The sequence below is a fragment of the Sorex fumeus genome, unplaced genomic scaffold (genome assembly GCF_029834395.1).
Source record: "Sorex fumeus unplaced genomic scaffold, SorFum_2.1 ptg000008l, whole genome shotgun sequence".
Lineage (NCBI taxonomy): Eukaryota > Metazoa > Chordata > Mammalia > Eulipotyphla > Soricidae > Sorex > Sorex fumeus.
This window is the reverse complement of record NW_026606065.1, coordinates 34,151,142-34,164,106: the sequence shown is the minus strand read 5'-3', so window position 1 is coordinate 34,164,106 and position 12,965 is coordinate 34,151,142. Positions and strand designations below refer to the sequence as shown.

The window sequence follows — 12,965 nt, the reverse complement described above, 5'->3', positions numbered from 1 at the left end:
AGGTCAAAAATGTAGGTTAAGCCAGGCAAAAGCAGGACTGCTCCCTACAGCTGGCAAGGGTAAACTTAGGCTTCTTTCACTATCTTGCTTCACTAAGTAATAGTCATATTCTGGCTCATTCTTCACCCTGGAGATTCCCCTACATCTCAATCTGAGACATTGTATGCTCTCAGATCTTTCTCTCCTCTGCTTTTATATTTCTCTAAGAAATTTTTTTCACTTAAAACTATTTTATTTCAGTAAAAAAACAAATAAAAATATGGACCAACACCAAACGGGGCCCAAGATATAGTGTAGTAAAGCTTGATGGCAAATGAAAATGAAATCCATGAATTCATCAAAGACGTTTAAACTTGTGTTTCCATCAAGACAACTAGTCTCACTAGACCACTAGAACAGCCCAAGCTTATAATACAGTAGTACATTCCACTAACTCATTAGACTTCACAGAATACTGTGGTGAGCAATCTAGTCCGGAAGCTAGGGGCATCTGACACAAACCTAGGGACTTGAAGTAGTTTTTCAAATCAAGTCTTTGTAATGAAGGGAAGTATACATTAAACGGGGAAAGGAGATGCTGTGGAAATTGAGTGGTAAGATAAGCAGAAGTATTTCAGCCTGAGGAATTTGCAACAGGCTTCAGGTCCAGAGATGAAAAGTAGGGGAGTCCTTACTGACTCAACGTGGGAAAAGTCAGAATTGGCCATTTAAAAACTCTGATCTAAAGTGTGGCCTGAAAAAAAACAAAAATAAATAAGTAAATAAAGTGTGACCTGTGTTCTAAAGGCACTGGAGAGGCTTATAAGGGAACAGAGTCTGTCAGTTCGTATTTCCCACCGCTTTCTGAAGGACTTCGCGGACTTTGGGAAGCCAATGGGGACAAAAAATTCAGACTGGAGGTAGGTCTTAGGATGGCGATGGGGGTGCCCGGGGCTCCTGACCATCACTAAATTACATTGCGTTCATTGCATTGCATCAGTGCAAGGAGGTAAACGGCTGGAGGGGTCGCTTGTGATTCCCCACTGTCTGGCCTAGTGATGATTAAAGAAATTGAATCCCAGAAGCCTGGGAACCTAGGAGGGAATGATTGTCTGAAAGCCATGCACTGGGTAGCTATACAGCCCAAAGGGCTCAGGCGCGGACTCTTTGCTCCCACCGTGAAGCCCACCGGCCTTCTGCAGCCGCACCTGGCCGGGCCAGGCCGGCGGCGCCACGCATGCGCGCTGGCTCCGCCCGCCGGGAGGGCGGATCTTTTTCCGTAACCCGAAGCAACATCCTCTCGAGTCTCCATCAAAAAAAGGGTGGGCACTAGCCCGCACGCCGGGGCGTGATAGGGCGAGCGTCTCCGCTCTGCCCGCCCCCTGCGGCTCCTGATTGGTGGAGAGCCTGAGCTCGTGGCGGAGCGGCCCGCCTCCTCCCCCCGCCCCCCCCACTCCAGCTGCCGACGTGGGGCCGGCGGCCGCGGGCGGTTGGGAGCCCCGGGTGCGGGTGCGCAGCGGGAGGCGGGCATGGGGGGGCTGCGGCTGCTGGCTGTGGCCCTCACCTGCTGCTGCTGGCCGCCGGGCAGCCAGGGCAAGACCCTGCGGGGCAGCTTCAGCAGCGCCGCGGCCCGCGACGCGCAGGGCCAGAGCATCGGCCTCTTCGAGTTCCACGGTAGGTGCAAGGGGAGGAGGGGTGCCGAGAGGGGTGAAGGCGCGTGGAGGCCACCCCGGAGGGCTGGTGGCTGGACCCCTCGGGGGCCGAGGCCCTGCTCACCTGGACGTCCCCTCTGCACGCCCGGCCGCCCTCCCCGCCCCCCACCCGCCGCTCTCTGCGGTCTTGGGGTACGTTTATTGCCAAGTCCTCTCCCCGTCCCCACTGGACTGTCCCCCACATCCCACACTCCAGCGAGCGGCCCCCCTGGACACCCTCTACACGCACTACACGCGACTGGATCTTGCAGCTAACAGGCCGATTTCTCCGAAGCTCCGCAGATAAATGAATAGGCCGGCAAGCAGCCGGAATCTTTCCAGATCATTCCCCGCAAGAAGCACCAATTGCTCCCTCCCGCATCAGCCCGGGATGAATCAGATCCCCGGAGATGACATGTTGTGATGCCCGGTCCGTTGGGGGGCCCAGGGCTTCCATCTCCAGGGGGGGTTAGTTGTTCAGACCAGCCCAAAGCCCACTGCAGCTGCAGAGAGAGAGAGAGAGAGAGACAGAGAGACAGAGAGAGATTCTCTGAAACCCAAGTTCAACACCTGGATCAGGTCTAGTTGTTTGACCACTCCACCCCAGAGCAGAAATCCGTGTGCATGTGTGTCCACAAGCTTCGTATTCTCTCCGAGCTCTCTTTGAAATCAGAGCTGCATTCAGAAATTCTTTCCCTTCCAGACGCCCCACCCCACTTCAAATCAATATAATACGTCAAGAAATGAATTGGCAGTTTTTGTTTTACGCAGAGTAACTTGAAAGTCTTTAAGTGCACTTCTTGCTACTCTCCATATGTCGGGTACTGGATTCAGATCATCTTTCGCCTTGATGACGTTAGCTTCTACACTCAAGGTTTTCATTTATTTTATTATTATTTACTTTTTTTTTTATTAACGGCTCAGTGATTTACAGAGTCATTCATAGTTGAAATTTCAGGTATCCCGTGTTCCAGCGCCCTCCCATCATTTTCCTCCCTCCACCAATGTCATAGTTTTTAAGCATTTAAGAGATACCAGGTCAGAATACTGTCCTGGAGAGAATTCTGAGACGGTCATAAAAGGAGAAGCTCTTTTGGTGTGGGAAAGGAATTTCAAGTATTGGGAAGGGACAGAATTAGTGTTAAAGAAGGGAACCTGAATTTTTGTATTTGGGGCTGTACCTGGCCATGCAACTCTACAGTCAGGGTTCTGTTGCAGAGGAACACATGAGGTGCCGGGGATCAAACCTGGGTAGACCTCCTATAAGGCAAACGCCCAGTCTGCTGTACTGTTGTTTTGCTTGTTTGTTTTTTGCTTTTTGGGCCACACCCGGCGATGCTCAGGGGTTACTCCTGGCTCTGCACTCGGAGTTACTCCTGGCAGTGCTCGGGGGACCATATGAGATGCTGGGAATCGAACCCAGGTCAGCCACGTGCAAGGCAAATGCCCTACCTGCTGTGCTGTCGCTCCAGCCCCTGTACTGTTGTTTTGGCCCCTGGAACCTGGAGTTCTTTTTTTAATTGAAAGTTTTCAAGATCACCGAGGGAAGGAGATGGCAGTCCATTTTTCAGTCTCTGTGATGGGGACCAGGCCTGCGCTAAGGAAGAAGAAATGATGAAAACAGAGGCTATTACTTCGCAGGTCCCATTTTTCTATTTCTGAAGCAACTGACTGTCACTGTTCTGAGTTATGACAGTGGTAGTCTCCATTGCAGCAGTACGTGACACAGGCTGGCCCCGGACTGGGAAGTTATGGCAGCTGTGATGTGGCTTGACACAGGGCCACCAGCAGACCCAGATAACCTAGATACTTGGTGATGGTCACCTGCAAACCCAGCGGAGGAGCATTCAGGGTTCACACAGTCAGGGGCGGGGCGGGGGGAGGGGGGAGTGACAAGTCTGTCACACACACACACACACGCACACGCACACATTATGTGCGCTTATATAGATACTTTTTTTTCTTTTTGAGTCACCTCCGGCGATACAAAGGGGTTACTCCTGGCTCTGCACTCAGGAATTACTCCTGGAGGTGCTCGGGGGACCATATGGGATGCTGGGAATCGAACCCAGGTCGACCGTGTGCAAGGCAAACGCCCCACCCGCTGTGCTATCACTCCAGCCCCCACGCTTATATAGATTATTAACAATTTTCTGAGTTAGAATTCAGTGTAAGGATACTAAAAATATGTGGAAATAATGAACAGAATGTTCTTTGAGATTATTGGTCATTTGAAGACTTTCTCGTGGATTGTGGCAGACTTAGGCATTCTTTCACACGTATTATAATTTTATTTAAAGTGATTAATCAAGGCGATAATTATAGCAGTGATAAACAGTCCAGATTTTTTTTTTTATTTTTGTTTTTGGGTCTCCCACCCTATAAGGTTCAGGGGTTATTTTTTGGCTCTGCACTCGGGAATTACTCCTGAAGGTGCTCGGGGGCCCATGAGGAATGCGGAGGATTGAACATGGGTCAGATGCTTGCAAGGCAAGTGCCCTCCTGCTCTACTATCTCTCCAGCCTCCTCTTTTTTTGGGGGGCTGGGGATTGTTAATGGTGATAGCATTGGTTTGCATCTTGTGTGTGTTACTGGAATGCTCCTTCGTGCTTCATCCAAAGCAGGTTGGCATACATCCCTGCCACCCTCGTCCACCTCGCCAGTGCCAGATCCCTCGACCACAGAGATTAGAAGAACTTAAAGTGAAAAAGTTGTCCCTGCAGTATTTCTTACTCAGTACCCCTTTGCTTAGAAGCAGCTAACTTTTTCCAGGATCTTAAATGTAGTTGACATGTGTATCACACTCATTCTTAATAGTCTTACAACATTTATTATTCTGAAAGTTCTTTCGTAAAAGTCACAAATACTACACTTTGGGGTTTGGGTGTGTTATTTATTTGGCCTTTTGGGTCACACCCAGCGATGCTCAGGGCTTACTCCTGGTTCTGCACTCAGGAATTACTCCTTGGGGTGCCTGGGAGACCATATGCGATGCTGGGGATCAAACCTGGGGGTGGCGTATAAAAGGCAAACACCCTCCCCGCTGTACTCCAGTCCCACATTCTACCCCCAACATCCTTTAAACGTTTTTTGTTATTAGTCTTACCATTTATTTATTTACAATTTTACATTGTGTTATATTAGAAAACAGAAGAAACCTTGAAGAAAAGTTTCTTCAGGTAGTTTATAGATGGTATAAAAGATCTCTTGAGTGATTGTCAAATCAAGCCAAAAATTCTGTTTCGTTGAAGTTTGAAACACAGCAAAATAACCCCAGTTATCAGCTAAAGAATAAGGAAAGACCATCCACTAATGGGATAGTTAATAGTTAAGTCTCTTGACTTAGTCTAAATGGGATATTTATTCTGTGTCTAGCTAGTTACATATGATTGGGAAAAACCTGCTCTTGGAATTCCCATTTCGGTGGAGGCATGTTAGGTTGCCCTGACATTGAGTCAAGATCCGTGCAAGATTGGGGCTGGAGCCATAGCACAGAGGGTAGGGTGTTTGCCTTGCATGCGGCTGACCCAGGTTCGATTCCCAGCATCCCATATGGTCTACCATCCCAAGCACCACCAGGAGTAATTCCTGAGTTCAAAGCCAGGAGTAATCCATGTGTACCGCTGGCTGTGACCCAAAAAACAAACAACAACAACAACAACAAAGATCTGTGCAAGATCAACTCTAGTCGGTCATTCTTGTTTCTGCGTCCAGGGGACCACGCTCTGCTGTGTGTCAGAATCACAAATATAGCCGGAGCCATCGCAAAAGAAGCTAAGCTCTACCTGTACCAAGCTCAGGAGTGGATAAAGCTGCAGGAAAACAATGACCACTATAGTTGCAGTGAAATATTGTCCAAAGCACAAATAACAAGTGAGTATGTCTTGTTTTTCCTTTGATCATTAGATACATTCTTGCCTCCCCCCTAGCCCCCAACACACACACCCATAGAGTGTTTATATACTAGGATATTTCAAGATAATGGTTGATTATTTTGTCTAGAAGGTTTTAAGTTAACATTTCAGGAAATTAACTTTTTTGCTTGATGAAAAGAAAGAATGCTCCCCCTTTATCATTCAAAACTTGTGGGAGGGGAATTTCACTTGTACTTGATGCATTTTCCTTCCCTTTGACTTCTCCTCCCTTCTCTTTTGTTACTGTAGTTTGGGTTACCTGCACTCTTGGTTATGATGCTTGGTTGTGATCTCAGCGGCTCACCCACTGTAGTTGAGGTGTTTGCCCACATGTGCGTTGGGGTTTGCACCTCAGTTGTGGTGCTCAGGTCCATCTGGCTGTAGGTCCCCTCAGGGTTGCGTTCCTTGGCCATGGTGCTCACACATTTTTTAGTTGTGATGCCCAAATACACCTCTCTGTGGTACTCTAGAGATCAATACTATTGCAACACCAGGGGTTCCAGATAACGGAGCCACCCACCGCATGTGGGTGGCACTGGGAATTGAACTCATGACCTCACACTTGCAAACAAGCTGCTTTTTAGTCAGGGGGGGCTGCTGTCTACAGAATTCATATCAATAAGGCAGTTATTGTTGGATGAATGCCAATCATCACTGAGTGCTTATTACGTATTTGCACTGAACTAAGCACTAAGCATGTTTTACCCCAGTTAGTTGCTGTAGTTCACCCAATTGATAGTATTTTGTGGTGTTACTGGAAAACAAGATCCTGTGGTTTGAGGTTGTCCTAGCATCGGTCCTTGGCAAACCTCTAGGTTTTTGTTCCGGCGAAGTGTTGCCTTTTATTTATTACCCTGCCCCAGTTGCTCGAATCCTGAGGTCTTTGATTCTCATCCCTGCTTTGGGGATTACTCATCCAGACCCACTGGATATTTGTTAGTTGTTGGAACCTTCTGAACTTAAAGCATCTTTGAGGGGAAAAAAAGAAATAGGCATTTCTCCTCTCCCTATTTCCTCTACCACATTCTGCTCATCGGTGCATTTCTGAATCTCCATTTAGTCAGGTAAGAACACTTGGCAGCATGAGCTGTCACCCCAGTGGTGCTGGGGGGCCAGGCGGTACCAGGAATGGAACCGAGACTCCTCGCATGCAAAGCACTCACCCCTCTGAGCTGTGTCTCTGGCCCCAAACATCTGCCGTTTCTGATCACCTGGTCTCCCTGTCTGAAGCGTTCCAGGGCGCCTAGTCAGAAAAAGGATCCGGGAGTGTCCCCAACTCTAGCCACCCACTGTGAGATTGGTTTATCTGTGTGTATTGATGACATGAACATGTGTTGCAGATGTCTGAATGGCTTGATACAGATATCAAAAAGCTTGTTGCATGGACCTGTGTACATCAGGCCTGAATTTCAGGCCTTACCTGGGGAATTCTCGCAGATGCTTATTAATGGTTACCTATTCCTCTTCAATCCAGTTTGTTCATCTAGTCTCTGTCTCTCTGTCTCTGTCTCTCTTCCCTCTCTCTCTCTCTCTCTCTCTCTCTCTTTGGGCCCCCCCTTCCTCCCTCTCTCCCTCTCTCCCTTTCCCCTCCTCATGTTCTTCCTGCCCCTCACTGATCATCCCATCCTGCCCATCTCAGCCCGGTGCTCTGTTTAAGGATTCCTCTCACCAGGTCTACCCCCCACCCCGCCTCTTTGCCTCCTTTACCCTCTTCCACACTCTCATTGGTGTCTAAGTAGCTCTAGAATTCTCCTTTCCCTCCTCTCTACCCTCACTGTGTTCCTCCACGATGCCCTCTCTCTTTTCGTGGACTGTCGTCACTGTCCCCTGCTGCCTGCCGGGCCTCCTCTGTCCCCAGGGTCCTCTGGGGTCAAGGTGCCCTCACTTCCTCCCCTCAGCACTGGGGGCTCGTGGTTTCCTTCTCTCGGGAGGAAGATGGGCCCCTTAGCCTGCTCCTCGGAGCCCACCTGGCCTCCAGCATCCTCAGCCTGAGCCCCATCATCCCCCCCACCAAACACACACAAACTCTTTACTCCCCCAACAGTGTTTCTCCTGCTCTCTCCTCAGTCAGCATGGGTGTTCTTGCTCCCTTCCTGCCCCTAGTTGGCTGTTTTCCCTAGATGACGCTTGCGCTTTTATTGCCCTTGCTTTGCCCCTGGCACTTGTCACAGTTGCCTCTTTACAGTTCCTTTCTTCTGTATAGAAGCCTGTTGTCAGCACAGCAGGTCCTCCGGGTCTCCTCACTCATTCATTCACTCAGCCCTCAAGCTTAGCGCTAGTGCCAAATCAGGGTTGCTCCTGATGTTCTAAGTCCTTCAGGGTTCTTGACAGGAGTAAATTATACCAATCTGAGTATCTGTGAAGTTGCCATTGTGGTAAGTACTATGAGTGTTTGTTACATAGTGCTCCGAGAATTCGCTGCTCCTTGGGGCCGAATTAAGAATTGACTCTTGGGCTGGAGCTTTAGCACAATGGGTAGGGCGTTTGCCTTGCATGCATCCAACCCAGGGTTGCTTCCCAGCATCCCGTATGGTCTCCCAGCATGGCCAGGAGTAACCCTGGTGCATCGCCGGGTGTGACTAAAAAAGAAAAAAAAAAAGAGTTGACTCTTTTGGGGCCAGAGTGGTACAGTAGGTAAGGCACCTAACTCAGGTTAGATCCCTGGCTCCCCCATCTGGCCTCCCAAGCCCTGCCAGGAGTGATTGCTGAGCACACAGCCAGGAGTAAGCTATGAGCTCTGCCAGTGTGGACCCAAAACAAACAAACAAACAAAAGGAAGCATTGACTTTCTGTAGCAAGAATGGTCACTGAACTTAGTGCTCGATTTATGTTTTGGTTGGTAAGTTGTCACACTGTGTGTATTTGACCCCTCGGAGTAGTCCTGTTACTCTGATAAAAATTTTTCCAGCATTATAAAGCACAGAACTGGAGAAACGAGTGTGCTGCCTTTGTATCCTGGGCTGCTGTGTGAGCATATACCATACATACTTGCAAGGAAAGTGTTTTCTGTCAGTTGTGTAGTTGTAGTTTCACCTTAGGACTCACAGAGCTGAAGCATTAATACAGCCGGTAGGGCACTTGCCTAGCATTCGGCCAACCTGGGCTGGTTCCCTGATAGCCCATATAGTCCCCCGTGGTCACTGTATTGCATAGTGTATATACTTGCAGAAACAGCGTGTTCTGTCAGTTTCAGTCTCAGAACTCCCCATTACAGGGCTGGAGCGATAGGACACTTAGCCTGATTTGATCCTGACAGCCTATAGAATTCCCCCAAGCACTGGCAGGATTGATCCCTGAGTGCAGAGCAGAGAGTAACTCCTGAGCATCACCCTCGTGCATCCCCTTACTCTCCCCAAAATAATTTGCATTTACAGGGAGACTGCATAGTGTGATAGAAAGAGCGCTAAAGCAAGACTCATTTTTGGTTCCTTGGAACCAGATTTTGTCATCTTGCAGCCACACCGCTCATTGCACCATGCAGGACCCGGTTGTCTTCGCCGAGGCTTCTTCAGGTCTGGCCATGCTCGGCAGAGGACCTGCCACTGCAGGCAGAAGGGCCCCCACAAAACTTCTTGTTTTTGTTTTTTCCTACTGTTTTCCTTCCTTTCCCTACTCTGTGGTGGGCAGGATTATTCTTTGGAATTACTGGAATGGAAGAGCTCAGGAAAGAGAATTTTTTTTTTCTTTTTGGATCACACCCGGCGATGCACAGGGGTTACTCCTGGCTTTGCACCCAGGAATTGCTCCTGGCGGTACTTGGGGGACCATATGGGATGCTGGGAATTGAACCTGGGCTGGCCATGTGCAAGGCAAATGCCCACTGTGCTATCATTCCAGTGCCAAAAGAGAAATTTTTGGGTCACTGAATATTATGATGAAACCTAAGACCTGAAATAAAATCTCTCCATCTTATAGACATGGATAAACAAAATCCAAATAATTTAATTCAAATTTATTTTTGTTTGGCCATATTTAGTGGTGCTTGGGTGTGCTGCTCCCCACTTCTTGGTGGTGCTCAGGGGACCACGTAGTGTTGGGTGTCACACCTGGGCCTCCTGCCTAGAGAGCAGGAGTCCAGCCCACTGAGCTATCTCTCTGGCCCCCGCCAAATCCAATCTTGAGAAAAATGATTCTCTCTGAACTTTTAAGTATTATCATGTTTTTAGTATATTATTCTTGGGAGCTCTGGTATTGAAACAGACCCATATCCTTGAAGCCATCGCATTGCAGTAGTGCCACATACTTTATAATTATCCCTTCTAGAAATAGTTCTCGTTTCCTGGCCGTTAATGAGACATAGGAATTAATGACCTTTCACTTCCTGGGTAATGAGTTCGTTAGCTTTGCCCGGCTGCTCTGTGAAACCTCACCGCTGCTATGAACTATGAAAAGATATGCAGATTGGAAAAGCCCCGTAGTGTCAAATGTTGCCTGACTTCATTCTCCCAGAATTAACGTTTGAGAAATTATTTTTCAGTCTTCCTTTGTTCTTTTCCAGCAATATCATAAAACAGTTAGTTTTAAAAAAATGATTTAAAAAAAACCCCATTTAAAGCAAGCAAACAAAACATTTAAAAGCACTAAAAATGATGAGTTTATAAAAAAAATTTGCCCTCAGATATAATTTTGTGTGTAAAACATCTTCAGCATTGTCTGTCTCGCTGGCACCCATTCCCTTTTGTACATTAGACTTAGTTTGTAAACCTAGCTGACAGATTAGGTGGATTTTGTACCAGCGTTAGTGTTTGATTATCCCCTCTGTTTTGGATAACAGTACTCATTTCTTTTTATAATATAATTGAGCAGTTAGCCATTCACCACCATTCTCTGCTATTCGAGTTTTGTTAATATTTGAGGTACTAATTACATAGAATGTGCGGGCCGGGCTGTAGTCTTTTGTCTCAACCACAATGAAGACAGTTTTGTCAAGAGCCTTGTTTTCCAGGCTTGCCGGAAAAGGGGCACCGAGACAAAAGCTGCAGGCAAAGTCCCTTCATGCTGCACCCTTTGTTTCTCTGTGATGTACCACATCGGTTAGAAGAAAACATCAGGAAGCAGTGCGGGTGAAAATACAGTGGCTAATTTTTTGGTATTGTTTTAGCTGAAAGAAAAAAGTGCAAGTGATAGAGTAGGAACCGTGCAGGGCCTTCCAGAGATGCGGTCCCAATTACAGAACTGCCAATGGCACATTTCAAAGGCCGCAGTGGATCACTGCGCTGCATTCCTGTTAAGGATCCTCAAGTCTTGGATGGGGGTGTTGGCAGCACTTTCCGGAAGTCGAGCAGAATACATGGCAGTGAGTTGACCTCTGCTGCATATCATCAGTAAAATCATCTTGTGCAGTTGAAGTGCTAATGAGTGAAAATTGCCAGTTGTAAAATCCCAAGTCCTCAAAATTTGAATCTTGAATAGATACGTCTCTCTCCTTTATCAATCAAGCAACCTACAGATAATATTTACCCAACTTGACAAAAATTTATTCTTTATCTTGGGTTTTTGGACTACACCTAGCAGCGGCAGCTATTCTTGGCTCTCTGTTCGGGAGTGTAGCTGGTCTTACTGGGCAGCTGTGTTCGGAGCCAGGAATCAAGTCGGGGTGGGCTGCATGCAAGGGAAAGTAAGTGCCTTCACCCTGCATTCTCTCTCTGGCCCTTCCCAACTCTTTTACAACTGGCATTGTTCAGTCGTATACAACTGTTGAAAGTATAGGACAGCCAACATCTGTCCCCTGGGGCCGGGCCTCCGTCACTGTTGCCTTCACTCGGTGTGAGTGCTGAGCTGGATGGTCATCTCGGCTCCTGTGAGAAAGAACATCCTTTCACCGCACCATGAGCAACCCCAATGAAGGAATGCTTTCAGAATGTCCCACCCAGCTGCCCCTCTCTGCAAATTCCCACACTGACCTCAGAAAGTCATTTATTGATTTGAGAGGATTTTTTGGGTTTTTTTTTTTTTGCGTCACACCCGGCGTTTCACAGGGGTTACTCCTGGCTCATGCACTCAGGAATTACTCCTGGTAGTGCTCAGGGGACCTTATGAGATGCTGGGAATCGAACCCGGGTTGACTGTGTGCAGGGCAAATGCCCTACCCGCTGTGCTATCGCTCCAGCCCCAGGATTTGTTTTATTGTTTTTGTTTCTTTTCCATCAAAATTTTGAATGAGGAGGGAATGAATGAAGAGAGCTCGGCCTGCTTGCAGGAGCAGTCCAGCCTGGGAAGTCATGCCCAGCTTCCTGGCCTTGTGTGTTAAGGGGTGTCTACTCTGTATTGAATCAGACCTGGCCCAGAAATTGTAGACGCCGTCCATTTGCACCCCACGGGAATGCCGAGCAGGGAGGCAGTATCTGGATTTTACTACGAACCGAGCTGTGTTGGGGGAAGTTGAGGCATTTATTTGCCAACTCTCTAGGCTGGTGTGGAGAGAGCCTAGCCCCTGTGCCTGCTTACTTAGTCTGATGTGCTATTTGAGGTCCCTTTGCCCCTGGAAAAGTAGTCAAGACCTGACGGATATCTGCGAAGCTCTGAGTGTTTCTCAAACTGGGTGCTGTTAGCATTTGGGGGCAGAGCAACTCTGTTCTCCAGTCTAGGAGACTCACCCTTGCAATACATGAGGTGAGACATCCTGTCCTGTCTGCTCAGCTTTTATTGATTGTGTGTGTGTGTGTGTGTGTGTGTGTGTGTGTGTGTGTGTGTGTATGCGTGCCATACCAGTTGGTCTTCATGTTTCTGTTCTCTGGGATCATTCAGGATTGGCTGAGTGCAAGGCAAGTATCCTATCTCTCTGGTCCCCTACCCTTAACTTCCTTGACCACACAGCCGAACCCTCACTTTGTCTGATGGCTGGTATGGGGAGTAGGATTCGCTTGGACTGAGAATCCCCTGGTGTATTGACTTTGTTTTTGAAGAAAGCAGAAGGAGGGGCCAGAACGAGATAGTACAGCGAGTAGGGCGTGTTTGCCTTGCATGCAGCCAACCCAGATTCGATCCCCAGCATCCCATATGGTCCTGTAATCACCGCCAGGATTAATTCCTGAGTGCAGAGCCAGGAGAAACCCCTGGACATTGCTGGTGTGACCCAAAAACCAAAAAAAGAGAAAAGAAAAGAAAGCAGAAGGAGCATGACCCTTTATCCAGCAGCCTCCTCCAGACAGATCCTGGGCAGCTGGTGTTACTCACGTCTCACCCTTCTCTTCTTTAGGGATCATCTTCCTTTTGTAGAGGAAGAAAGGGAGTGTCCTCACTTAGGTCATTTGTCCAAGGGTGCACCGAGGCTGAGAACTGCAGCCCAGATTTAATCACAGACCTGTGGGAGCCTCTTCACCCCCATCTCTTTTCTGCTGCAGGTCTGACCCAGTGAAAGAATTCTTAGATCACCTGTCAT

The 12,965-nt window shown here is 48.1% G+C and overlaps 1 protein-coding gene across 1 annotated transcript in view; it reads left to right on the top strand.

The window, feature by feature from the left end:
• Positions 1 to 1,439: 1,439 nt before the first annotated feature.
• GPR180 (G protein-coupled receptor 180) overlaps positions 1,440 to 12,965 on the top strand; it is a 33,891-nt gene continuing 22,365 nt past the window's right edge. The window contains exons 1-2 of the mRNA XM_056109801.1: positions 1,440 to 1,653; positions 5,385 to 5,543. Coding sequence (XP_055965776.1) covers positions 1,509 to 1,653; positions 5,385 to 5,543 — 304 coding nt within the window. The 5' untranslated portion in view covers positions 1,440 to 1,508. The remainder of the gene's footprint in view (positions 1,654 to 5,384; positions 5,544 to 12,965) is intronic.